This window comes from Furipterus horrens, unplaced genomic scaffold (assembly GCF_987537825.1).
Source record: "Furipterus horrens unplaced genomic scaffold, mFurHor1.1.pri manual_scaffold_10, whole genome shotgun sequence".
Taxonomy (NCBI): Eukaryota; Metazoa; Chordata; class Mammalia; order Chiroptera; family Furipteridae; genus Furipterus; species Furipterus horrens.
Window position 1 is genome coordinate 45,455,590 of NW_028327180.1, and position 24,338 is coordinate 45,479,927.

Sequence of the window (24,338 nt, forward strand, 5' to 3'; positions counted from 1 at the left end):
GAAATCAAGAACTGGATTTTCTGGCCACGGAGCCCAGGACTCCAGACAAGGGTACACTTGGCCTTCGAGGAAGAGCCTCTGGAGGACCTTAAAGCCCCTCTCGGAGAAGTCCTCAAACCTGGTTTCATAAGCTAGCGTCCCTAAACATGCTGAGGTCGAACAATGGGGTGAACTGGAGCGGTAGAGGATTTGGATCCTTGGCATCAGTGTAAAAAGACGCCACATCCATCCTCAGCTGCAGAGCGACTGTGCCAAGTGGATGCTAAGATAAAAGGACGGCTCTGCGGACAGGGCATTGGAACTCAGGATTCTGTCCATATATACGATCTCAGCTGTTCACAGGGAACACTCGGGCGCTCAGCGGTTGGGTTGTGGGACACAGTTCCTAAACGGTTGCACCAGTGTGAGGGTGTATCCAGGCAGCATACTGGTTAATCCTGCCAGACGGAAGAGGTAGGGGCAAGACTCCGCAGCCAGTACCTAGGACTAGAAGTAGCCTCCGAACGGACTGGAGAGTGAATGGGAGGAACCCAGGCTGGGGGTGGGGTCTTGCGAAAGACAGAAATCCCGCGTGGCGCTGAGCCAATGGAAATCGGCGCCGGCCTGGAGGGCGGGGACACACCCCATGCAAGCACCGCCCCTTCCCTTCTTTCTCCTGGAGACCCGAGGGCGCGTACCTGGTCTGGCTCCTTCAGCACCTGCTCTGACTTTGCCACAGCTCCCTCCCTCCCTTTTCTCAATCCTTTCTCCTAAATCAGCCCTGGAATAAGAAAGGAATCCAGGGAAGACCTGAGGAGCCCAAGGTGGGCTCTGTTTGAAAGCACAATAGCTTTCCAACACAGTCTGGCTCCAGCATCATCCAGCCGCCTGGAAAGTCCTTCCTGCCATCTGACCGTGATATTTCCTGCTGCAATGACTGATCAGCTAGCCTTGGTCTCCAACTTCAGTGATGGTGGATGAGAGGGGTCCAGAAAAGGACGAGGCCCTGGATGAGGGTTTGAATCTTCCCTTTCTTTTCTTAAGCTTCAGGCAAAAAATGTAAGGCTTTATGTAAACTACTCCAGATTATCTAGCACAGGGCTAAGCTCCAACAAGGCTCAGAAGGACCAGATACCAGGCAGACCTTGGGGTGAAGCTTTTATCAGTCTTCCCTCTGGGGTCAGTTTGAGAGCAACGTCAAACCTCTGTATTAACCCTTAGAAGCTCACACCAAAGACAGAAGAAAATCCTTCTCAGCTTCAGGATCCCCACCCGTCTTGGAAGTAGTTCTTGACATCTGGATTTGTCCCCGCCTTCCTACAATCCACAACAATCCTCACTGTCCCACTCCGTGCAGTGGACTTACGCCTCCTGCGCCTGCGCAGCCTGGAGACCAGCATCTTCTAAGGCTGCAACGAGCTAAAAATCGCTCCCGCCCACCCACAAGCTGCACTGGACTTGAGGATGGGGGGAGGTGTAGTGAAGGAAAATGGAAATAAGAGTGAGGAGGGAGGCTGTCTAGGTGCCCGTCCAATTAGGTCAGTAGAAAGAATCCTGGCTAGGGGCAAGTGCATGGAGGTCGCGGGGAAGGGTCCCCACACCTCCAAAAGGGGCTCCTGAGGTGGTAAGGGGCGAAGCTGCCGCACATACATGTTTACGGCTGTGGCGGCGCCGGCGGCCCCGAGGGGCTCGAGCCCATGGGCAATAACTTTGCTCTACAACCCCTTACCCCCAGCCTGGCAGAGTGCCAGGGCAATGACTTGAGTCCCAGCCCCCTTCCCCTCTGGTGGGCCAGGCGTTTCTCAGGCTATCTTCGAGGTGGAGCGAGACTGCACCCCCTCCTTCAGCTTCCTGGATCCCCAGGCGGCGCCTGAGGGGCGGGGTTCCCAGCGCGGCAGGACGCGCGGCCACCGAGTCCCCTGCGGGTAGCAACCCCAGGCCCGGTGAGGGGGCGCCGGGGCAGACCGTGGCGCGAGTTCTCCGGGCCTCAGCCGGGCTCCTCCCTAGGGCGCCGACCCCTTTTCCCTTTACCCCGGCCGGGCTACCACCTACCTGCAGCCTGCGGCGGCGGATCAGGCCGGAGTCGTCCATGGCAGCGGCGGCGGCTGCGGCCCGGGGAAGGGAGGAGGGAGGCGGCGGCGGCGGCGGCGGCGGCGGCGGCGGCGGGAGGAGGGAGGAGGGAGGAGGGAAGGAGTGAGAAGCCGCGGGGACCGCCGCGGCGACGGCGTCGGGGGGGTTGGGGGAGGTGAGGGGGCGGAGCGAAGTGGGGCGGGTCTGGCACCATCACTGCGCCTGGGCGCCCGAGCCGGCCTCGGCCCAAGTTCCCGGCGCTGGGAGGTGGGGAAGGTGGCGAGCAGGAAGGGAGGAGCCCCTAGATAACCAGAAAGTGCCAAGCTATCGAGAGACCCCTATAAGGAAACACCTCAGGCGAGAGACATGCTCATGGGGAGAGGCATTCTCACTGAGATGCATTCCGTATGCAACCCAACCCCCAGCAACCCTCTCAGGGAGACACATTCCCACCGGGACACAGTGTCCACGGGAAGCCCTCTCCAATCAAACCCTCCCTTCACCCTGAAAATGATTTCTAAGACAGATGGTCTCTGCGAGGTGACATCTGCTCTAATAATTCCCCTCCCCCAGAGAGAAACATTTCTGCATAGAAAAATCTCCATGGGTGACATTTCATGTGGGAAGCCTAGTGAGGATACCCCCAATGAAAGACGCCCTAAATGCTATATTATCTGTGGGATATTGTCCCCACCCACAAGACCCTCACATCCCAAGGAGAGACATTTTAAAGTGACATTTTCACCAAAGAGATTCATCCTCATGGGAGATGCCCCCTCAAAAAAATATTTACATCCATTACTGTCCCCTTTCCCAAGCACAGTCTTCAGGGAATCCTACAGCTCCTCTAGTGTTCCCCTCTCAGGATTAAGGAGCTAGATCAGGCCGGGCTGTATTTATAGGAGCGATTAGCAGGTCTTTGGGGAGAGGAAGAACTGAAACGTTTTTCAAACTACCCTACACGGTGTTCTCACAGTTGAAATCAAACCGACCACGCTTCCCAGAGTTAGAGTGCAAAGTATTGGAGAGCTCCCCACTCTAAGTCCAGTCATTGGGAGATAGGGTGGGGAGGGGACTTCCCAGAAGTCCCGGCCAGTAAGTGGCCCGAAAGCCATTGTCACTAGACGGAAGCGACCCCTGCCTGTCAACGAAGGCAACAGTGAGGTCTAGGCCTGGGTGTTCCCTGGGCGCTCCTCTCCTTATCTCTACGCATTTGCCTAAATTAACTGTTTCTCTCTGTCGGTATGTTTGTGTTGCCGGCTCCTTGAGTCAGTTCTTCATACTTCTGAGTCCAAGGACCAGATTCCCCTGGTGTCACCCCTTTCCACGCCTGCGGTCGCGGGAGCTCTCCGTGGTGCTGATCTCTCGAGTTCCTGTCCACGGTGCTGAAATATGCGCACAGAGCGGGATTGGGGGTGGGTGCTGAGGTCAGGGGAGGGGACTGGCTGGCGGGAGGCACAGACCACAGGCTGAACAGATATGACTTACGAGCACACTGGACTATCCCAAGATGGGCTGAGGGAAAGCTAAGTCCACTAGGTCTTGGTTGCTGACACCTCCAGGACATCAATGGGTCCCCACAGAGGAGCCCTGAGACAGTACCTCCAAAACGGTCCATTTACCCGATTTGTATTGAGCATCTACTGTGTGCAAATTAGTGTTTTGGGACCTAGGAGTACAGCATTAAAATAGACAAAAACTCTGCACTAGCTTGAGAAGAAAGGGATAGAGATTTGTAGTAGTAGTCAGCACTCACAAAAACACATATGCACAAAAACATATCTATGAACACAGGCACACACATGTACACATACACACAAACACAAAATCCCAACGCATGCTCAGCACAGATTCACATGTCTACACACTCTGCAAACACATACTTCACAAACACACTCTACAAATACACACACCCATACTCAGCAAACACAGATACATACATATACACATGAACTCACACTCTGTGAACACATATTTAGAAAATGCAAACATACATATATTCAACAAGTATGGACGCACACAAACAACACATACACTCAACAAAGCACACACATATAGTCCCAAAACCAAAGAAAGCTCAGTTACACACAAACTCTCATCCAATGTGCAGACACATTATCCTCCCCAAACAACACATGGATACACACACCCACTACAGGGCTGTTTTTCTTATCAGACTCTTCTACTAAAATGTCAGGTCTATAAGGATTGAGTTTTTGTTTTTTAAGATTTTATTTATTTATTTTTAGAGAGAGGGGGAGGGAGAAAGAGAGGGAGAGAAACGTCCATGTGTGGTTGCTTTTCACATGCCCCTAACCGGGGACATGGCCCGCAACCCAGGCATGTGCCCTGATTGGGAATCGAACCAGCAACCCTTTAGTTCGCAGACTGGCACTCAATCCACTGAGCCACACCAGCCAGGGTGGGGATTGAGATTTTCATGCCTTAGTTGCTACTGCATCCCCAGAATCTGATGCATAGCAGGTGCTCAATAAATGCTTATTGATTGAATGAAGAAAATGTTTTAAAGAGACACACATTTACAGAAACTACAAAGGGACACACATACATATTTCAGGTGCAGACATACCCTTTCTACACATGACAACACCCCCTTGTTCATTCACAGAAAATTATGGTCAACAACTTTTATCCACTCACTGATCCAACATTTTCAGCGTACCCATTCTAACATGCTTCTACACATCCCTCCCTTACATTTATTACCTGATTCCTACTAAGCTGGACATTCTTGGTTTTGGATATATATAGTCCTCCTTATCCAGATTTTGAACACATACACACAACCACACAGTCAAGAGACACATAATCTTCACACAACAAACACATCCAACACACAGTCACACAAACACACCTCATCCAACACACACACTCTTCCCACACATATACGTAGATCCAGAGTTTAAGTCACAACCTCAGCATAAAAGCAAACACAAAGATGTATGTATACACACTGGTCCCAGGTTCTCCAGCCTTTGGTCAGCTGGAACAGGGGGCGGGGTGATGGGAAACACCTCCCCTGCATCAAACCACGCCCCTTTCAGTCCCATGGTTTCCTGGACTTAACCTTGAAGTGTTTCGGCAGCTCCCTAGACCACAATCCGGCTAACAGGTGAGAAGTGGCCCCAAGGGGGCATAAAAGAGTAGGAAATCATTTTGTCTCCACAGACTCCCAGTTTCCTCTGCTCTGGGGTTTTTGGATCGCAGCGGCAGAACCCTACTCTTGCCACAGCCAAGCTTGGCTCCAAAGGCCCAGCCCTGGTTGGCAGCCCTTAAGCCGATTGTAGCCTGAGAGAAGGTGACCATGAGAGGGGCCAGCGGGGATGGGGATTGAGGAGGAAGGAGACTGGACAGAAAATATGGAGGAATTACTGGACAAGAGGGACATTGTAAGAGCTGGGGATGTCGCCTTAGCTTTGAGAACTAAGAAGGTCACCTGAGGGCTGAAAGGGTTGAAAGGTCATGCTGGATGTGAGGGAGGAGGGGTAGCATGGCCAAACTGGGGGAAACATGGGCCTGGAGAGATGGAGGGAACATCATTCTGTTGTGGGGTGCTCCTGGGTCAGAGACAAGCCTTGGTGGCACTCTGGGATTTTAAGATTTCTGGCCAATATCTCCTCATCAACTGCTCATTTTCTGTTCTGCCTGGCACCATATCCTGGGTTTACATCAAGAGTACCACCCTGAGTTCCTAGAAGATAATGGCCAAAAGTCATCCCATAACCCAGCTGACTCTTATCTCAGGTGGACATGGCCTACAAGGGCTATACTCGACCCAGGGGCCTGGTCTGGGCCCTGCAACTGACCCTGGCATGGATCCTGCTAGGGGCCTGTGGAGGGAGCCATTCACTCCCCATTAGGTTCCAGAGAAACCCTAGGCTGGAGGCTGATCTGGGCACAGCCCAGCTGCACCTAGCAGGTGAGCACTGCAGACCCTGCCTAACCCCAACACCCAAGAACTCACACTCCAACCTAGCAATGCTGGAATTTTCTTGTAGCAGGGGCTTAGGGTGATCTGGAAGGGCAGCCTGGGCTAGTGCTGAAGACTGGTGATTAGAAAGCACAGGCTCTGTAGTCAGGCTACCTGGGTTCAAATCCCAACTCTGCCACTTTGTAGCTGTGTGACCCTGGGCAAGTCACTTAGCCTCTATGGGCCTCATGTGGGAAAGAAGTAATAGACTTACCTCATAGGGGTGTTGTAAAGGGGTTTATACAAATATGTGAGAACTTATACCACTACCAGGGACATAAAAATAATTAGTGGATTAAGATAAATTATTATTACTTGAAGATGTATTGCCTCTCAAGCAAAGTATCTTTAAGTTTTATGTTTGGGAAAATTATATAAATGGGGTCAACCCTACCTGAGGATTCAAGACCCCAAGTGAAAGAATTTCCCTTCTCCATTATCCTGTTTGTTGTTCCTCAGAGATGGACACACCAGAGGCATTGGACACTGGAATCTTCTCAGAGGGTTGTGGGGAGCCCAGCCCTGAGTGAGTACAGCCCCACAACGCCCCCCGCCCCACCCCGCCCCGTGCTTCCTTGCGCTTTTGGCTCCGTTGCCCCAGCCAGGGGCCAGAGCCCCCTGGAATCTTGATCCATCCGGGCCTGTCTTTCCTGATGTCCAGGTGCGAATCCTTCCTGGGATACCTCCAAGTTATCCTCCGCAGTCGTGTCCGCTTCCGGCTATTGGGGATACACCAGACACAGTTGCTCTGCGCTGAGCTCTGCCATGCCTGGTAGGAGAGGCAGGACCTGAGGGGAGTGGCCTGTCTCCTGCTGGGCGGAAAGTGGGATCTGCAGCTTGCAGGTCCTAGTGTTTGAAGGGACGTGGTCTGCCTTGGACCCAGTTTTTAAATAAAGGGGCGGGGCCTCTTTCTTTAAACGAGAAGCTAAAAGGGTGGAGAGTGTTAAGGGGCCGGACTGGAGCAGTTGGTCTGTGGTGGGCAGGGATGCGGCCAGTGGTGACAGAGCCCTGGGTATGTGTGGAGAATACGGGGCGGGGTGAAACCTGGAGAGTGATGTTTGTAGGCACGTGGTCCTAAGAGGCGGTGCCTGGATAAGGGGGAGGAACATATACTGGATGGATCCCTGGAGAGCAGGAATCCCACTGGAACGCAGCTGTAGAGCCTTTACCCACCTTCTGTTCTCCACACTCCAACCCCAGGTTTGCCACCTGCAAAAGTGATATGACCTGTGGCCCGACTTGGCTCCCCCTCCTAGAAAAGAGGGACTGCAACCCTGACTGCAGTACCTATGGGCAGGTGAGCATGGGACAGAGAGCGTGGGGAAGAGGCTGAAACCTCCCTTTACTATGTGCTGTTTTAACCTGCCTAGGCCCCAGAGTGCGGCCTGGCACTCCCAAATCCCCACCCTTTTCCCTTCTACAGCCCAATCTCCATAGTGAAATACATGAGCGTGTATGCCTGTAGCCTTCCTAATGTTCACAGAGTTCGGTTTTGCCCTTCCCAAGGGACTGTCTCTGCTCTAGGCCCATCCACAGTCTGAAGACCCAGAGGCCCCAGCTCTTTGGGACCCCTAAGAACTAACTATTCATCCTTCCCAAGCCCCTACCCCAACTCTGCCCCTCCCCCAGACTCCCAGGTGGACAGAGGCTGGAATTGCCCGCCCTAAGATCTGCACTCCTCCCACTAACTCCACCTCTTCTCCCAGACCTTCATTGACGGGGTGGACCTTTGCCGCTCAGTTCTCAGCTACGCGCAGCCAGTGGCTGTTCCTGGCGCTGGTCACTGCCTCAACATTTTCATCTCGGTGCTTCCTCATCCCAGACAGGGACGGAGGGCCCGGGAAACCACCTTCCCGCGTTCCCGCCACCCCCGCACCTGGATCCTGGAGGCTACAGGCAGCGGGAGTGGCAGTGGAAGCGACAGTGGCCCCTAGGGGGCGCCTGCCCTTAGATGGGAGATGCATCCCTTTATCCCTACCCCCTGCTCGGCCCCTCTAGACAGTCAGAGCCCCACCTTTCTCCCTCTCAGTCTTCCAGTTTCTAGAGCCCTGTCCCTCCTGCCTGGAGCCTCAGACTCGCCCCCCTCTGGATTATTAGAAAAACAACCCAACTCTAGCTCATTTCCCCCATTCCCCCTGAATAAAGTCGCCAACTAGAGCAAATGATGTGGCAGCTTCTTGGGAAAACAGGTGGGAAAGACAGTTGCCAGTGGTAGGTGTCACTTGCAGTTCTCTGGTCCTAGAGTTAGCGACTTATTTATTAGTGTGTGTAAATGACGATGACCTGTACCCTGGAACACTTGTCTCGATAAGTTGGAATATTCACGAGTCAGAAATAAGGGGGGTGGGGGGTGGAGCGGGGTCAGAAGAAGGGCTGACCAGGGCAGGTGTGCTCCCACTGTATGCCACCAGGAAGAAGCTCCCTGACACAACAGAAGCCACCTTCCTTCCACCCCGTTCTCCCAAACCCCTAAGGCAAAGGACGGGACTCAAATTCAGGATATGGGTTGTAAGCACTACTCCTAACCTTTCTCCTCCTTATCCTCATCTGGAAAACAGGGGCAAGGTTTCTTTTAGCTCAACAGAGCAAGATTGATGGATGCCTCCTGCGTCTAGGCACTACTGATATAGATCAGGTTCATTCCCTGACTTCAGTGCTCACTCACATTGCTGATGGGTATGCCATTGGGTACAAGCCTTCAAGGAAGGGAATTTGAAAATATCACATCTCCAAATTACAAACACATAGATTCGCTAACCCAGCAACCCCACCTCTGGGAATTTATCCTACAAGCTGTACACGAGAAACAATGACCTATCACCATCATTCCCTATTACACAGGTTTAATAGCAAGCTGAGCAATAACTCAGCATTTATAAAGAGGCGTTAAACAAACTACAGAATAGTCACACCATGGAAGAGTCTTCAGGTGTAAAGCAAATAAGGTCTTTAGATACCCATTTGGAATTATCTCCAAGATATATGTGGTGCAAAGAGTAATGTGCACTATCTAGGGTATAGTTTGCTTCCATTTGTATATAAAAAGAAATTTCAGCCCTGGCTGGTGTGGCTCAGTGGACTGAGCGCTGGTCTGTGAACCAAAGGGTCACTGGTTCGATTCCCATTCAGGGCACATGCCTGGGTTGTGGGCAAGGTTCCCAGTTGGGGGCGCATAAGAAGCAACTGCACGTTGATGTTTCTCTCTTTCTTCCTCCCTTCCCCTTTCTAAAAATAAATTAAATTTTTTTTTAATTTCAAGAAACAATGTATCTGTACATATATGTTTGTAACATGGGTAATCTCTGGAATGCCATAGGAGACACCTGCTATGGTCTGAATGTTTATGTCCCCCCAAATTCCTATGTTGAAATCCTGACCTCCAAAGACAATGGTATTAGGAAGTGGAACATTTGATAAGTGACTAAGTCATGAATGTGGAGCCCTCAAGAATGGAATTAGTGGGGGGAGAGGGGTATAAGGGGACTAAATGGTAACGTAAAAAAAAAAGGGGGGGGACAACTGTAATAGAACAATAAAAATATGGGATTAGTGCCCTTATAAAAAGGACCCCACAGAGATCCCTCACCCCCTTCCCTATGTAAGGACACACTGAGAAGTCAGCAGTCTGAGACCCAAAAGAGAGCCCTCACCAGAACATGACCATGCTGATACCCTGACCTTGGACTTCCAGCCTCCAGAACTTTAATAAGTGTTGGGTTTTGTTTTGTTTTTAAGATTTTATTTATTTTTAGAGAGAGGGGAAAGGAGGGAGAAAGACAGGGAGAGAAACATGGATTGATTGCCTCACATGCCCCCAACTGGGTCCCTGACCCACAATCCAGGTTATGTGTCCTGACAGGAATTGGGACTCGAACAGGTGAGCTTTTGGTTCACAGACTGGTGCTCCAATCCACTGAGCCACACCAGACAGGGAAATGTTGGTTGTTAAGAAACCACTCAGACCTTGCTGGGTAGCTCAGTTGGTTGGAGCATTGTTCTGTATACCAAAAGGCTGAGGATTCGATTCCCAGTCAGGACACATACCAAGGTTGCAGGTTTGATCTCCACTCGGGGTGCATACAGGGAGCAACTGATTAATGTTTCTCATTTTTCATATTGATGCTTCTTTCTTTCTCTCTCTTCCCTTCCCTCCTTTCCGCTCTCTCTCAAATCAATAAACATATCCTTGGGTGATCATTAAAAAGAAACAAACTTAAGTTACCCAGTCTGTGGTGTATCATTATTGCAGCCCAAACAGACTGAGTAAGCCCACTAGGGAGCTGGGCAGGGTGCTTCTCAATGTGCTCCTTCTTAATTCTGTATCATACAAACATCTATTTAAAAATAAAATCAATCAGCCATTGCCCACTTGTTTAGGTTGCAAAACTCAGTAGCTGGGTCCAGCCACAGAGCACACCCCTACCCCCTTCCACCCCAAAGTATAATCCTCATGCTTGGCTTTCCTTAAGCAATTTTAATCACAAACTGAGGAGATGGTAAAGGGGGGACAGGCTGACTCCTAGAGAGTGGTGGCTGACACTAGGCCGCGCTCCTGGAAGTACCGGTGGGGAAGATGGCGGAGGTTTCGGGGGCTTTCCTTGAAATAGGATGTGATCCTCCCTGGTCCCTCCTGATCTGCTGTCGGCGAGTCCTCCCTGTAGGTGAGAGATGGTAATACTGACCACCTTTGCAGGTGGGGGGGACGGCCCGCCCAGGCAGGGCTGAGCCCTAGCCTCCCTCCCTCCTCACAGTACCTCTGGGACACCCACCACATAATGTCTTCTGCCTCCTTCTCCAGGATGCTCTGGGCTGTGCGCCAACTGAACCGGACAAACTGGGGAAAGCCAAACACAGGCTCCACGTGCTTCTTCAACCATGCTTTCGTCTTAGGATCTAGGGGACAGGTGGGGTGGGCAGTGGTGACAGCCCCTGAGCCCTGTCATAAAATCCCAGCTCCTCAGCCTGCCACCTCAGGCCCTACTACACCTCATCTCAGGCCTCCTCTTGAGTACGCAGGGCACCTCCCACTGAGACATCTTGCTGCCTCAGGATCTTTGTACAGGCAGTTGCCCTCCAACTCTTCACCTGGCCAACAGTCTGCTCAAGGTACAACTTAAAAAGACTGCCTTTGAAACATCTCCCTAACCCTCTAATGACAACACTCATTAAACCAGCATTTGCGGACCATAATGTTAATGCCCATCTTCCCCACATAACCATGAACTCTGTGGGGACTGGGAAATCCTTGTTTGTCTTGCTCACAGCTATATCTCCAGGGCCTGGCCCTGCATGGCATCCCAGGTACTCAGTAAGCACTGAATACTGGCCAGACTGTTTTTGGCCTGGACCTGGTTTCCTCACTTTGGCCTCACCTACATTCCAATCACAGACTGTGTCACCCCAACCATCTGCTAGTCTCTTCCTGGGTCTCAGAAGGACCAGGTGCTTCCTTGAATCCAACCACCAAATCTTTGAATCTGCCATTGTGTGTGTTTGGGAAAGTACAATTACTTCCACTTCAGACAAGGAAACTGAGCCTCATAATGGGGACAAAAATTATAGATTTAAGCTTGGTCCACTGGACACAGCTAGTGCCCCTCACTTTTCCCTTAACGAATGGATAGATGCCCATCATGGGTCTCAATCCCTCACTGGGGCTCCAGAGAAACAGCAGAAGGGGAAGGATGGAGAAGAGAGAGAGGAGCCTGCTAGCTGGAAACCAGCTTTGCCACACACTGGCCATGAGAAAGTAGCCCCCAGTCTGGGCCTCAGCCTCTTCCATTGTGGAGCAGAAAAAGCAGAACCACTCTCAGGCCTGCCTTGCCATAGCTTTCATTAGCATTACTATCTCAAGGCAGCTCCCAAAGCAGTCCGCTCACCATTGGGGTAACCTGAGCCATAATCGGTGTCCAGATCCTTTAATTTTTCCACGAACTTCCAGTTCTTCACAGCCTGGTCGCGAGCCACCTGTGGGCAAGACAGGCACCTGGGATCTCCCTACTTCGAGGCAGCCACTCCTGTCCCCTGTCCAGAGGGATTCTGGGAGCCAGTCATAGACAGCAAGGAGGCTGACCTTGGCACAGATGCTGGCGGCACTGACCACGGGGTAAAGGGCATCTGCTTTGGCCTTGACTGTCACCTCAATGTTGGGAAAGCGCTGCTGCAGCCGATCCTGGTATGTCTCTGGCAGTCCCACAGTGTCCACAAATACCTGCAGCAGTGACAGAAATGCATTCACTCAACAAACATTGGGACAAACAACTGTGCAAATGACCCAGCCTCATAGCCTTTGCACTTGCTGCTCTCACTGCTTGGAATACTCTTCCCTCAGCTTGTCCCAGGCTGTCTTTCTCAGAGGTCTCAGCTGAAGCATCATCTCCCAAAGGGGCTTTTCCTGATCAAGCTGCACCCACTATACATTCACTGAGCACCTACTGCATGCCATGGGCTACACTTAATACTGGGAACATGGCAGTGAACACACCAGGTAAAAATCCATGTTCTCATGGAGGGGACACCCTGGTAAGGACCACAGACAAGAAACAAGGTAAATAATAAAGGACAGGACAGAGTTGAAAGAGGCTGTCACTTTTTTAATTTTTATTGATTTTTTTTAAAGAGGGAGAGAGAAATATCGATTTGTTGTTCCACTTATTTATGCATTCATTTGTTGCCTCTTGTATGTGTCCTGATCGGAGATCGAACCCACACCTTGGCATATCAGGACAATGCTCTAATCAACTGAGCTACCTGGCCAGTGCCTGGAAGGTGTTGGCATTTTAAATGGAGATGAGAAGTTCATGGAAGGTCACCCTGAGGTGATGACACTGGAATAAAGGCCGGAAAGAGATGAGGAAATGAGGAAATAAATGAGCCATGTGGATGGAGACCTCGAAGTGTTTGAGGCAGAGGAAACAACCAGTGTGAAGACCCTGAGATGGGACTATGTACAGTATGCTGAATGGCAGTAGGGAGGCCCCACGGCTGGAGCAGAGAGGTCAGGGAGGAAAAAAGGAATGTGATCTCCATAGTTATTATTGTTCTCAGAGATCACCTTTATTATTTGCTTATCAGCTGAACATCCTCCTCCCTAACTTGGTCATGGACCTGAGGGTAGGACCCTTGCTTGTTAGTTCCAATACTGTATTGTCAGCTCCACATGCCAGTTTTGGACCTCAGCCACCCTCCTCAGCATGGCCTCCCTTGTTCCATTCCCTACCTCAAACGTACCTGTCCTTTCATTCTCTCAAAACAGCTGGTTCTTTGCCTCTGAATACTCGATGCCATGCCTACTTACATTTCTCTAGTAATTTAATCTCATTCTTCTCCCCTGACTGTGAATTTTCCTGATCTAATTCATTTCCACTGTGATCAGAAAATTAAATGTTTAGATTTACATTTTGAAAAAATGACTGTTGGCTGCTGCTATGTTGGGAGCAGATTGTAGGGGAGGGTGCTAAAGATGGGACAGGTATCCAGGATGGGAGGGTGCTTTGGACTAGGACAGGTGGACAGGTGTGGGATTTGTTCCAGAGACTGCGCCTTTTAGATGGGGGTGGGGTTGGGGGGGGTCCCACCATAGTCCTCAGTGGAGCACGTATTTAGGGTAGGAAAAGAAACAAAGTCAAAATCAGCCACTAATATCCCTGAAGTACTATAGCTATGCCTGATGCTGAATTGCCCACTGCACTCATATCCCCATTTTATCCTGAGGTGATCAAATGGAGCAACCCAGCCGTTAGCTCACCTGAGCAACTTTCACGCCCTGGTCCAACGCAAACTGCACCAGCCTAGTGGCTGTATCATGGGACAGAGCGTTCAGGTTGTATTTGACCCTGCAGTGGGGGACAAAGCCCAGTCAACCACTGATCGCTTCCAGCCCAGTCCGGCTGCCCCTCTACCATGACCCCTCCCGGGGATTCCTCACCGCCCAAGCATGCTGGTAGAGATGAGATTTGGAGACAGCACGTCCAGTGCCCAGCCCACAAAGTCCCCATCCTCCTCCATTTTCGCAAAAAGCCTGTCCCGCTCCTTCTCCGACAGGGTCTTTGAGTCTGAGAGAAAGGTTGGGAGAAAAGGGGAGTAACTGGTTCTCCCAATTCCTGCTCTCTCCCTCCAGTTTAGACCCGCCCCTACACATGCCCAGGAACCCCCTCCCCGGACATACATACACCAAAGGCTCACCTGCCACTTTCAGGGCCTCCAGATCTGCCAGGCGCGACAGGGGACAATAACAAATGGCATAGACCATGGGGCCTGGGAAAGTAGGAGTCCAACTAGTGAGCCCATGAAAGTCGCTATCCCTGTTTTTCCGGTGCCACCACCAATGCCATGGCTATCACCACTATCACCCCCTCAAACCGAATCCGGTGCAATCCCATTTTTGCATCCCCCTTATCACGTCCCTCCCCCAACCCAGCCCTTGGGGCGCACCCAGCACTGGGCCCCGGCCCGCTTCATCGACGCCCAGGACACACGGCTCCTTGCGACACACTGAGGGCACAGGCGAGTTCAGACGACAGCGGCCTGTATTGTTCCTCTCCAGCTCCCTGAGATCCATGCCTCCTCCACTGCCGCCACCAGCTGCAGAAACTAGGTGAGCAGGCGCAGGTCTTGGCGGGGTTTCTGCGGGCCCGACCAATCAGCGCGCAGGATACGCCCCCAACGCTGCCACCGTTGCCGTTGCCGTTTGCGCAGCCAATGCCTACGCCACTGCCGCGCGGCTTCCTGGGAAGCGTAGTTCCGGAGGTCGACCGCGGAGTTCAAGAGTTTGGCAAACCGAGTGGGAAGGGTCGCTTTCGAAGCTCAACCCGGAGTTTTCGTATCTCCTGACTCAGCTCTCTCCTCCCTTCACCACCCTCAAGCCCCAGATTTAGGGCCCCAGTTCTCCCTTCCCAGTGTCCACCTGCGCCCTCATTCATCCTTTCTTTGTTTCCGCCCACCCTGGGGACTTGCCAGCCTACTCCGGCCTGCTTCTTCTGCGCCGGTCTCTCACCCAGACTCAGGGCCTCCAGTCGCAGTCGATCGGCTTGCAGGATGAACAATCCCTTTGCCGGCAGGGCCTCACCTGCATCAGGTTCTCGCGGTCCATGAACACCGGGTCTGGCGCTGTGCCCAGCACCTCGCGGCTGCGCTCCTGCTTGCCCAGGTCGCAAAGACAGCGCCACTTTCCCCACGGGCCAAGGATTGAGTCCTCCAAGTCTAGGGATGGAGGGGCCAGGTCGGGGGCAGGGGGCGGGGCACCAACCCTCCAGGCCTTCTAACAACAGCAGCTCATGTTTGCAGCGATGTGCCTCTGTGCCAGGCACCCTGCCATAAATCATCTTATTTCGTCTTCCCCTAAGTCCCAGGTGGAGAAACTAAGACCTGGAAAGAGCAAGCCATCCTTCCAAGCTCACACTTCTGATGAGTGACCCAAAGGGACTGCAAACTGACACTTCCCACCAGTGCCATTTGGGACTGTGGTACAACACCCTCCTTGCCCACCCTCAGAAGCTGACTCCCGTCTTCTCAGACAAGATCATGAGCCTTTCCAGCGGGCATCGTGCCACCTGACCGCAATTAAATGACATAATTAGCATAATAAAGATACTTAAAGCCCCTGCACTATGCTAGCTCTTAGAACAAAAACAATGAATATGATCACCTTTAAAACAACTACAACTTGCTGAGGGCTTAACCACTCCCCTGTCCAGGGTACTTTTACTGATTTCTCCCTAGCCTCTGTGAGGCAGGCCCTAACTCACCAAGCTTCCACCACATCATACTGGCATCTTTCATTCTTTTGTCAGGCCTTTTGGCCGTGGCCTGTGCTGTTCCTTCTCCCTGGCAACACTCTTTCCCTTAAATCTTTGCGGTTTTTAAAAATTTTTTCTTGTCATGCCAGCTGCATTGGTTGGTTACCTATCTTGTTCAGCCAGGCCTTCTCAGACTTCAGAAGTTGACCTGCCGCCTTCTTTCTCTGTCCCTGCCCTTCCTACCACTTATCCATGTGTTTATGGATGTGCCTGCTTGGGTCCTGCTCACACCCCCTCTCCCTGTGTAAGCTGCTTAAAGGTACTCTCTGTTTCAATTTACAGATGAGAAAACTGAGCCTCAGAGAAAAGTGACCAGCCTAAGGGAGGCCTCCAGTGCGGAGCTGAGCGGAGATCTGAAGTATCCAGAAAAGGATCTGTTTGCAGCCACCTGGCAAAGTGGGGCAATGGGGCATCTTTCGGCACCGTCACACCCACGGTCTGTGGTTACCTTTTTCCTGAAGCTGCAGCCGTAACTGCTCCCACGTGTCCCCTTCGCCCTTATCGCCGAAGTAATGGTAGTCCGGGGAGATCTGGGCAGGGGTTGCCAGCAGCAGTAACATCAGAGGCGGCAGCAGTAGCGCAGCTGGGCTCCGAGCCATGCCAGACTCCAACCGCCCCTGCCACACTCTGGGGCCGAGCCCCGCGCGGGGTCTATGAAGCCCTCACTACCCTCGCGGGTGGGCGCAGTGAGCGCGGCCCGCGGCTGCGGGTCTCCCCCAGCCGCCCGCAGACGGGCAGATACGGCCGGTTCAGCTCCCCCTCCACTACGTGGCAATGGACCCGACCGCTCCTTTTGCCCCACCCCCGGCCCTGAGCGTGATGGTTCGGGCCGCGCTTAAAAGGCTTCGCTGTCTGTAAGCACTGTCTTTGAGAACGCGAGTCTGCTGGTCTCCTGGTCTGTGCGTCCCACCCTTCCCCACGCAGGTAGGGGGGACACCTGGAGCGCAGCGGGCTAGGAGGAAGTCCCTTTGGAGTCTTTCCGACTCTCTCCAGACCTCAGCGTGGCGGCCTTTGTTTTTCACCCGCCGTGGTGGCCGCCTTTGTCCGTGGGGTGGGGGAATCGAAGCCAGGGCCTTGGCATGCCTCGCGTCCCCTGCTAGCCGCAGTCCCTCCCCGGGTGGTGAGCCCGCGCCACCGCGTTCAGGCCGACACGCTAATGGGAAGCCTGGCGGCAGCGGCTGGACTACTCTGGCTGGCTGGAGGCGTGGGGGAAGCAGGGGGGCGGGTCTCCCGCGGTCAAAAGCTGCGCAGAGCCGGTACCGAGGAGGGTTCGGGGCAATGAGGCTGCAGCTTCAGCCTCTGACTCAGTCACCGGGCCCAGCACGCAGCGTCACCTTGGGAAGCGAGGACAAAGGGTCTTTCGCAGGCACACTGACCGGGCGGTGGGCGGGGGATGGGGTGGGGGTGTCTCAGCTTTCAGTCATGGCCTCCGGATACGCTCACATCGGAAAGCCCGCCCCGAACTTCCAGGCCACAGCCGTGGTGGACGGCGCCTTCAAGGAGGTGAAGCTTTCAGACTACAGAGGTGAGGGCGGCCTGGAGGGAGCCCAGAGGGTGCCCAGGTAGGGGCGTAGCCCTCACTCCTCTATTCCTACCCCCTCTCTCAGGGAAATATGTGGTCCTCTTTTTCTACCCGTTGGACTTCACTTTTGTGTGCCCCACGGAGATCATCGCTTTCAGCGAGCATGCCGAGGACTTCCGCAAGCTGGGCTGCGAGGTCCTTGGGGTCTCAGTAGACTCGCAGTTCACCCACCTGGCCTGGTATGAGTGGGGACCAACAGGGAGGGACGGTGCAGCCAAACCTACACCTTTACAGGGTCAGAGCTGTGTGTTCTAGTTGCTGTCTTTCACCTCTGCACCTCCCTTTCCCATCTTGAAAATAATGGAAATAATGACAGCCAAGTCTATGACGACGGTAACTAGCATTTGGAATTTAGTTAATTGGTGTGGAATTGCAAACGCTTTCTCTCACTTAGGGCAAAGCAGCTTCCCTCCCAAGAGCTATTTCAGGAAGGTGGCAACTCAGTTTAAGGGAGTGGAGGGCTGGGCCCTGGGACACGGCAAGAGAAGAAGGGGGGTGGGGACTGCCCCAAGATGCTGAAGACTGCCAGCACAGGTTAAGCCACTTTGTTGGAACAAAAGCATCAGCTTAGTCTTCCCAGCTGTAGAAACAACCCCTGCACCCACTTCAGGGTGGGGTGGGTGGGGCTCCCAGGGCCTTACTCTAAAGCCCCTTATCTCTCTTCTCCAGCACTCCCTCTTCAGCCCTTATCACACCCAGGCTCACAGGGTGAGGACCCTGCTGTGCCAGACATTCTGAAGTCCCTGCCCTGTCTCTCCCACCACCAGGATTAATACCCCTCGGAAGGAGGGAGGCTTGGGCCCTCTGAACATCCCCCTGCTGGCTGATGTAACCAGAAGCTTGTCCCTTGATTATGGTGTGCTGAAGGAAGATGAGGGTATTGCCTACAGGTACAGTGCAGTCCTCAGGGGACCCCCATCCTCAGAGTGAGGGGACCACTCTTGGGTGATGCCCTTCCTGCTCCAAGCCCTGTGACTGGCAGAGAGATGGTGCTCCCTCCCTTGGCCCTGCCAGTGGGATCTCCCAGATCTTCACTGTGAAACCTTATATCTTCAGGGGCCTCTTTATCATCGATAGCAAGGGTGTCCTTCGCCAGATCACTGTCAATGATTTGCCTGTGGGACGCTCTGTGGATGAGGCTCTGCGGCTGGTCCAGGCCTTTCAGTACACAGATGAGCATGGGGAAGGTGAGTAGACAGACATTTACATGTGTTCACGTGTTCTATCTGTCCCTTTGCAGACATTCATTGCCTGCTTTGTCACTTGTGTGACATGTATGTGAGGGCCCAAAGAAGATTCAGCTCAGAGCCTTATCTGCAGGAAGCTTCTAGTCTGGTGGCGGGGGTGACACCTCAATATTCGGGTAGGGAGCTGAGAGGTAATAAAAACCTGTAGAGGAGGTATTTGAGAAAACATGTGCCAAGGCAGATTTGAATAAAATTAGCTGGATCAGAATACCTTCTTGGATGGAGGGCATAGCCTAACCATAGTCTCTCAAAGTATAGTAGGGGTGAGGCTGAGGGAAGAAGATCAGGCTAAAGGGGCCAAAAATATGAAAATGTCACCCCAAAATTCTGCACCTGGGCTTGGGGGCTCTTGTCAACACGCAGTGTGGTCTTGGGCTCTAGGCTTCTCCTTCTGCAGCTCAGGATATTCTTCACCTCTCATGCTGCCCTACCTTGAATATGGGGCTATAGCCTCACATGTGCATCCTTGTGTCTTCCCACAGTCTGTCCCGCTGGCTGGAAGCCAGGCAGTGACACGATCAAGCCCAATGTGGATGACAGCAAAGAATACTTCTCCAAACACAACTAGGTTGACAGGCACCAAGCTTGGGCTCTTGGCCCCCACCTAGGTGCCATGTGCTGTCCCAGGAAAGGCCAGATCTATTTGCCCCTTCATATTTCACAGTTTGTGACCCTAAAGGGCTAGTCCCAGGCTTTCTCCTATTTCTAGCTGAGTGGTCAATGGTGACCTATCCTTGGAGCCGCCCAACCAGGCACAGGCCTAGAAATGACCAATAAAATATTAGGGACAGATGAGTCTGTTGGTGTGGTCTGTCCTGTTGTCTTCCCGCCCCTTGGCCCCTTTCCTCCAAGCCGCAGTCCCTGAGAAACTGACGCTGTAGTTACTCATCTTCACCACAAGATGGCAATCTTAGCTCACGTTCACGGCTTTCATTTTAGACCTGGGGTCAGTTTCCAGGGTGAGGGAGCTGTTTGCCCCTTGCCTGGAGCAAGTCTCTGAATCTGGCCTTGGAGGGCAGTCCCTAGTCCTTGTCATCAGCCAGGCTGGGTTCAAATATCATTTAAGAGATGTGTTCCTTCCTGTTTTTTTTTCATCAGGAAAGTGGGAATAAAGACAACCAACCCAGATAATCTTGCACATTAAAAGAGATACAAGTACGTGAAGCTTGGCCCAGTGGTTAGTTTCTAGGGCAGGTTCCTGGGCCTGAACGAAGAGTTCAGCCTTGTGGGAAAGAGGGTGGGGACCCAGTCATGAGCAGAGCCACATGCACAGTGGGCAAGCTCTACCAGACTAAAGGTTGGAAGGGCTGCCTGTCAGCCCCTAGGGTGGAAGGGTGAGAGTGAGGGTTAGGCTAGGAGGCAGGTGTCAGGAGCAAGGCAGTCTTTCTAGGAGTGTAGTTTGATGTATGTGCCCAGTAAAGTGGCATTTCCACTCTGAACTCCCATTTCTTTCCATAGAACTGGATGAACAAGCTCGTTTAATCTGTAGACCCATTATTAATATTGCTATCTAGCTTAATACCCATCAAAGTTACTAATCTCAGCTTTGAAATTTTATCTACACTTCTGTTCAAAGCCCTGTGCGGTCTTCCCTGAGCTCATCTCCACCCTCCTGGTTTATTACATTCCAGGCACACTGGCTTCTTACTGTTGTTCTTGAACAGGCTGATCTTGCCCTGGCGACAGGAACTGCATGGGTTCCCTCTGCCCAGAATGATGTTACCCAGTTTTTTTCTCAGGGCCAGTCTTCTTTAAATCTGGTCTCATTAAAGTTCCATGTTTCACCCTGGCTGGTGTGGCTCAGTGGATTGAGGGCTGGCCTGTGAACCAGAATCCCCAGTTGGGGCATGCAAGAGGCAACTACACATTGATGTTTCTCTCCCTCTATTTCCCTCCCTTCCCCTCTCTAAAAATAAATAAAAAATTTTAAAATGTCGGTGTTCCTAATCCCTTCTCCAAAGTAGCTCATCTCCCCTGACCCATCATTCCCACTTTGACCAGTGTCTTCCTAGCACTTACCACCATCTCCGAATCATGTCTCCTTGTTTATTACCTGCCTGCCTGCCTGCAGTGGTCCAGGCTGTGTTTCCAAGGCCGGCTGTTCAGTACTTTATAAATGAGTTAATGAAGTGTCTGTTCTGCCCGTCCCTCCCATGTTGCCTGGTTTCTCTGAGTGCTTCCAGCTCCCAAGGCCAGCCTGACCCCCCTGAGGGCAGGGGTAATGCGCCACCAGCTGCCTTCTTAACCATCCCAGCTGCAGGAGAAGGAGCCCTGTACAAGAGCGACGGAGGTGCCCTGTGGCTTGAGAAGCCACCCCGATCCGGGCCTGGCACCGGGAGGGGGAACTGGCAGGCGGACGCCGCCCTTCCTGGAGGGGGTGAGGGGGACCGCGGTGGCAAGGACGCGCAGGCAGTAGCAATCCCTCACCCAAGTCAGGTCAGACAAGCGTGGGCGCGGTGGGGCCAGGGCGCCAGCCAGAGGAAGGAGGCTCTGGGGTGACTCCCTTGGACCCAAGAGCGCGGCCCGCCCACCACGGACGCTCTGGACCCAAGCCTGGGGCTTTCCGGGCCCGGGCAGCCGCCCGCCTGGGAAAATCCCGGCCTCCTTCCGGGCGCCGCGGCCCTTGCCGGGCAGAGCGGGGGAGGGGATTCCCGGAATCTGCCCAGAGACGGTAGTCGCGTCACTCGGCAGCATCCACCCATATATGGGCAGCGCTTCCGGTGCGTCAGCAGGGAAAGCCCCGGCGCGAGCGCCCCGGCCCAGTCTGCGCACTGCGCATATAGCGCAGGCATCCTGCCCCAGGTGTTGGGAGGCAGTACTGCGTACCCGCCCTGGCCTTTCCTACTCCTGGCAACAGGGAACGCGAGGGTTTAGGCACCAGGGCTGAGACCGCGAGATGCTTGGGCAGAGCTGGCGAAGGGACACAAGTACAGAAGAAAGCCACAAACAGCAGTGGGGTGAGGGCATCCCAATACTCTCCTCCCTCCGTTGGCCCGGCTTGGAAAAAAAGACAACAGAAATTAATAAAGAAACTTTTTTTTTTTTACTTAAATAGCTTCAATAAAAAGTCAAAACAACAAACACACACACACAAACACATCTTAAAATAAACTCTTTACGAAGCAAGTGAGTGTTTCTTCTCCACAGTACGGTGCAGAGGAAGGGTAGGGGGCGGGGGTCTCCTCCCCAGTGTCCCCGCGGGCTTGAGTACCGGGCGACGGAACCAGCTCCGCCGCGATCGCCCCCTCCTCCCCTCCCTGTTAAATACAAATATATTATATTCAATATGAATCGAGTCCGTTTCCAGGGAAAAAAAATACTAAAAAAAAAAACGACAATAACAACCGTGGAAGAAGGTCTTGTAAACGTTGAGGTGGAAGGACTGGGGGCAGAGCCGGCAGGCAAGAGTCCAGTGTTGTTTTCGGCGCCCCCATACACCGGGGCCGGTGCCCACCACCTGCCCCCTCGCCCTATGGGAGGCGTGCGTCCAGCCGTCCAGGCTGGGCCGTAGGGGGAATGTCCGTACGGAGTAGGGGTACTCAGAAGGCATGTCCCTTGACCCCGAGCAGCAGCTGGCAGCCGTTGCTGACGTGGGTCATGACCTTCTGTTTGAGCTGGGCCACCTGCTCCCGGAGGAGACCGGCAGTGCTCGAGAGCCCCGCGTTCTCGGCCTTGAGCGTCTTCACCTTGTCCTCCAGGCGCGCGATGCGCTCCAGCTTCCGCTTCCGGCACTTGGTGGCCGCCAGCCGGTTCCGCAACCGCTTGCGCTCCACTTTGATGCGCTCCTGGTCTTCCATGTTGATGGGAGACACTGGCGGCGTGGCGTCGCGGCTACGCGCCTCAGGCACGGTCTGTGGTTCCTCCTTGAAAGTGGAGGCGCCGCGGCCCAGGCCCAGCTGCGCCGGGTGGCCGCCGGCGAAGGGCGGCGCGTGTGGGAGGTAGCTGATGGTGGCCGTCGGGTACGAGCTGCCGGTCCCGACAGCGGCCCCGGCGCCCCCGGAGGGCGCAGAGGCTGGGGAATAGCTGCTGAGGTTGGTGTAGACGGGAGGAGGCTCCGGGCCGGCATAGACACCCCCGGGCCCAGCTGGGGGTCCTCCGCTGGCGCCCAGGGACACATTGGGGGGCGTCACGTGGTTCATCTTGTGCAGGTCGTCCAGGGCTTTGACAAAGCCGTCAGCAAAGCCCTCCTGCTCCTCGGTGACACCGCCCCCTGCGCCCCCCGCACTTCCACTGCTGCCACCCCCGCGAGGGTAAAAGTACTGTCCCGGGGGCGTAGGCGTCGTCGTGATCACGCCGTTGCTGTTGGGGACGATCAGGCGTTCTAGCTCTGATGAGGCGAGCTTGAGCGACGCGCCTGTGTCCGAGCTCTGGCCGGAAAAGTAGCTGCCACCACCGCTGCCCTCTGGGCCGGGGCCGCGCGCCCCAGGTGCTTTCAGACTTCGGTAAGGGTCGGTCAGGTTAAGCGCCAGGCTGGGTTTCAGGAGTTTGTAGTCGTGTAGAGAGAGGCCGCCCGGGGCCCGGCCGTATCCCGCCGCTGTGTATGAATCGTCGTGGTAGAAGGGCTGTTCCATTTTAGTGCACATCCGGGCGGCCCAGGCGGTCTGGGGGTGGTCCCTGCGGGGCCGCCCCGGGCCTCGCTAATGCGAGCGGCGCGCTGTCCTCTGCGGTGGCTGGACTGGGTGTCTGGAAGCGCGGGCTCGGGAGCTGGCACTGATCGGGAGAGGCCAGGCGGCCGCCGTGCGCGGAAGTTCTGTGCGGCTTCGAAAGCCCCTCTGCCCTTCTCTGGCGCGCTTGCTTTCTTGGTGTCGCTTCCCCCAGCTTCCCGCTCCCTGCTGGCTCTGACGCTGGCCTGCCGTGCTCAAGGTCCCGGCTGCTAAGCCGGAGCCACACGCCTTTATACGGCGATTGTCAGCTGCGGAAGTGCGCTCCGATTGGCCGTCGCGGGAGCCGGGCCCCCGCGCCCCCCTCCTCGAGCGTGGGGAAGGGGAGGAGGCGGCTCGCGTCACTGTCAGGAAGCGCGTGTCCTTGTAAACAGCGGCCACGGGCTGGGTGGTTTGGCGAGGCTGCAGGGGGAGGGGTTCAAGGGACCCCGGGGCGCGCGAGGAAGGGGATGCTGGGATGGTCCGAGGCACAAGGGGAGCGACTCCAGGGAGGGTGATGATACCCCTGGAGTACGCGATGAGGGGCTCGAGGAACTGGTACAGAGCAAGTGTGTGTGTGTGCCCGGCAGTGGGGGGTGGGGAGGGGTCCCAAGTTGTACACAGAAGGCCTGAGGAATCCAGAGTATCCGAGAGTGGCTGGAGGGCTATGAATGCTCTGAGAGACCCCATAAAAGAGAGACGGAAGGATTAAGCAGGGTAAATGGGAGAGGTTAAAGGAGATAAGACGCCTGACTCAGGAACTGAGTGGGAGTCCCGCATACAGTAGGGTTGAGGGACTGATATTTTCATGGGAGGAACTGAACCCAGGAAAAGTTAAGTGGGGGTGAAAAGCGTATTAGGGTAAGGAGCTTGAAGTCCCATTATGCAAGAAATAAGTAGGGATCCTGGAATCCATGGGAGAGGCTGATGTTCCCCATAAAAGGGAAGAGGAATCTAGATATGCATAAAGTGAATGAGGGTCCTGGGGTACCCTGAGTCAGGGAAAATATGTGTGGTAGAAAGGGGACATTG

At 53.9% G+C, this 24,338-nt stretch overlaps 5 protein-coding genes across 10 annotated transcripts; 2 read left to right on the forward strand and 3 right to left on the reverse strand.

Moving 5' to 3' along the window:
* Positions 1–1,463: 1,463 nt before the first annotated feature.
* Positions 1,464–8,192, forward strand: RTBDN (retbindin). Its single transcript, XM_090289766.1, has 6 exons — positions 1,464–1,517; positions 5,815–5,989; positions 6,500–6,566; positions 6,702–6,812; positions 7,241–7,337; positions 7,747–8,192. Exons 2-6 carry the CDS (start codon positions 5,821–5,823, stop codon positions 7,972–7,974), a joined length of 672 nt encoding a protein of 223 aa, XP_090145892.1. The 5' UTR covers positions 1,464–1,517; positions 5,815–5,820; the 3' UTR covers positions 7,975–8,192.
* Positions 8,193–10,494: 2,302 nt separating this feature from the next.
* RNASEH2A (ribonuclease H2 subunit A) lies at positions 10,495–14,600 on the reverse strand. The gene is made up of 8 exons (XM_090289767.1): positions 14,474–14,600; positions 14,225–14,296; positions 13,968–14,094; positions 13,788–13,875; positions 12,114–12,251; positions 11,920–12,007; positions 10,810–10,933; positions 10,495–10,695 (listed from the first exon to the last, which is right to left on the reverse strand). The coding sequence occupies exons 1-8, from the start codon at positions 14,598–14,600 to the stop codon at positions 10,560–10,562; spliced, it is 900 nt and encodes a 299-aa protein (XP_090145893.1). The 3' UTR covers positions 10,495–10,559.
* THSD8 (thrombospondin type 1 domain containing 8) lies at positions 14,232–17,116 on the reverse strand. 4 transcript variants are annotated; one of them, XM_090289772.1, is made up of 3 exons: positions 16,286–17,113; positions 15,036–15,241; positions 14,232–14,296 (listed from the first exon to the last, which is right to left on the reverse strand). In XM_090289772.1, exons 1-2 carry the CDS (start codon positions 16,434–16,436, stop codon positions 15,042–15,044), a joined length of 351 nt encoding a protein of 116 aa, XP_090145898.1. In that variant the 5' UTR covers positions 16,437–17,113; the 3' UTR covers positions 14,232–14,296; positions 15,036–15,041. The 4 variants fall into 4 exon arrangements, with proteins under 4 accessions (XP_090145898.1, XP_090145897.1, XP_090145899.1 ...); XM_090289771.1 differs by lacking the exon at positions 14,232–14,296 and adding an exon at positions 14,567–14,632 and having other exon boundaries at positions 16,286–17,111; XM_090289773.1 differs by lacking the exon at positions 14,232–14,296 and adding an exon at positions 14,571–14,632 and having other exon boundaries at positions 14,996–15,241; positions 16,286–17,116.
* On the forward strand, positions 16,675–20,602 carry PRDX2 (peroxiredoxin 2). Of its 3 annotated transcripts, none has more exons than XM_090289769.1 (6): positions 16,675–16,761; positions 17,251–17,362; positions 17,445–17,598; positions 18,187–18,309; positions 18,476–18,606; positions 20,298–20,602. In XM_090289769.1, the coding sequence occupies exons 2-6, from the start codon at positions 17,260–17,262 to the stop codon at positions 20,324–20,326; spliced, it is 540 nt and encodes a 179-aa protein (XP_090145895.1). In that variant the 5' UTR covers positions 16,675–16,761; positions 17,251–17,259; the 3' UTR covers positions 20,327–20,602. The 3 variants fall into 3 exon arrangements, with proteins under 3 accessions (XP_090145895.1, XP_090145894.1, XP_090145896.1); XM_090289768.1 differs by lacking the exon at positions 20,298–20,602 and adding an exon at positions 19,149–19,758; XM_090289770.1 differs by lacking the exons at positions 17,445–17,598; positions 20,298–20,602 and adding an exon at positions 19,149–19,758 and having other exon boundaries at positions 17,251–17,399.
* Positions 20,603–21,686: 1,084 nt separating this feature from the next.
* On the reverse strand, positions 21,687–23,556 carry JUNB (JunB proto-oncogene, AP-1 transcription factor subunit). Its single transcript, XM_090289777.1, has one exon. It carries the CDS (start codon positions 23,247–23,249, stop codon positions 22,206–22,208), a length of 1,044 nt encoding a protein of 347 aa, XP_090145903.1. The 5' UTR covers positions 23,250–23,556; the 3' UTR covers positions 21,687–22,205.
* Positions 23,557–24,338: the final 782 nt, after the last annotated feature.

Coding starts and splice junctions, on each gene's coding strand:
- RTBDN (XM_090289766.1), top strand. CDS start 5,821: ATGGCCTACAAGGGCTATACTCGACCCAGGGGCCTGGTCTGGGCCCTG. Junction 5,990..6,499: donor AGCCCAGCTGCACCTAGCAG/GTGAGCACTGCA, acceptor GTTGTTCCTCAG/AGATGGACACACCAGAGGCA. Junction 6,567..6,701: donor TGTGGGGAGCCCAGCCCTGA/GTGAGTACAGCC, acceptor CCTGATGTCCAG/GTGCGAATCCTTCCTGGGAT.
- RNASEH2A (XM_090289767.1), bottom strand. CDS start 14,600: ATGGATCTCAGGGAGCTGGAGAGGAACAATACAGGCCGCTGTCGTCTG. Junction 13,876..13,967: donor TCTACCAGCATGCTTGGGCG/GTGAGGAATCCC, acceptor CCCCCACTGCAG/GGTCAAATACAACCTGAACG. Junction 12,252..13,787: donor AGGGCGTGAAAGTTGCTCAG/GTGAGCTAACGG, acceptor TCACTGCTGCAG/GTATTTGTGGACACTGTGGG.
- THSD8 (XM_090289772.1), bottom strand. CDS start 16,436: ATGGCTCGGAGCCCAGCTGCGCTACTGCTGCCGCCTCTGATGTTACTG. Junction 15,242..16,285: donor GCTGCAGCTTCAGGAAAAAG/GTAACCACAGAC, acceptor CTCCATCCCTAG/ACTTGGAGGACTCAATCCTT.
- PRDX2 (XM_090289768.1), top strand. CDS start 17,260: ATGGCCTCCGGATACGCTCACATCGGAAAGCCCGCCCCGAACTTCCAG. Junction 17,599..18,186: donor CAGTTCACCCACCTGGCCTG/GTATGAGTGGGG, acceptor TCCCACCACCAG/GATTAATACCCCTCGGAAGG. Junction 18,310..18,475: donor GATGAGGGTATTGCCTACAG/GTACAGTGCAGT, acceptor TTATATCTTCAG/GGGCCTCTTTATCATCGATA.
- JUNB (XM_090289777.1), bottom strand. CDS start 23,249: ATGTGCACTAAAATGGAACAGCCCTTCTACCACGACGATTCATACACA.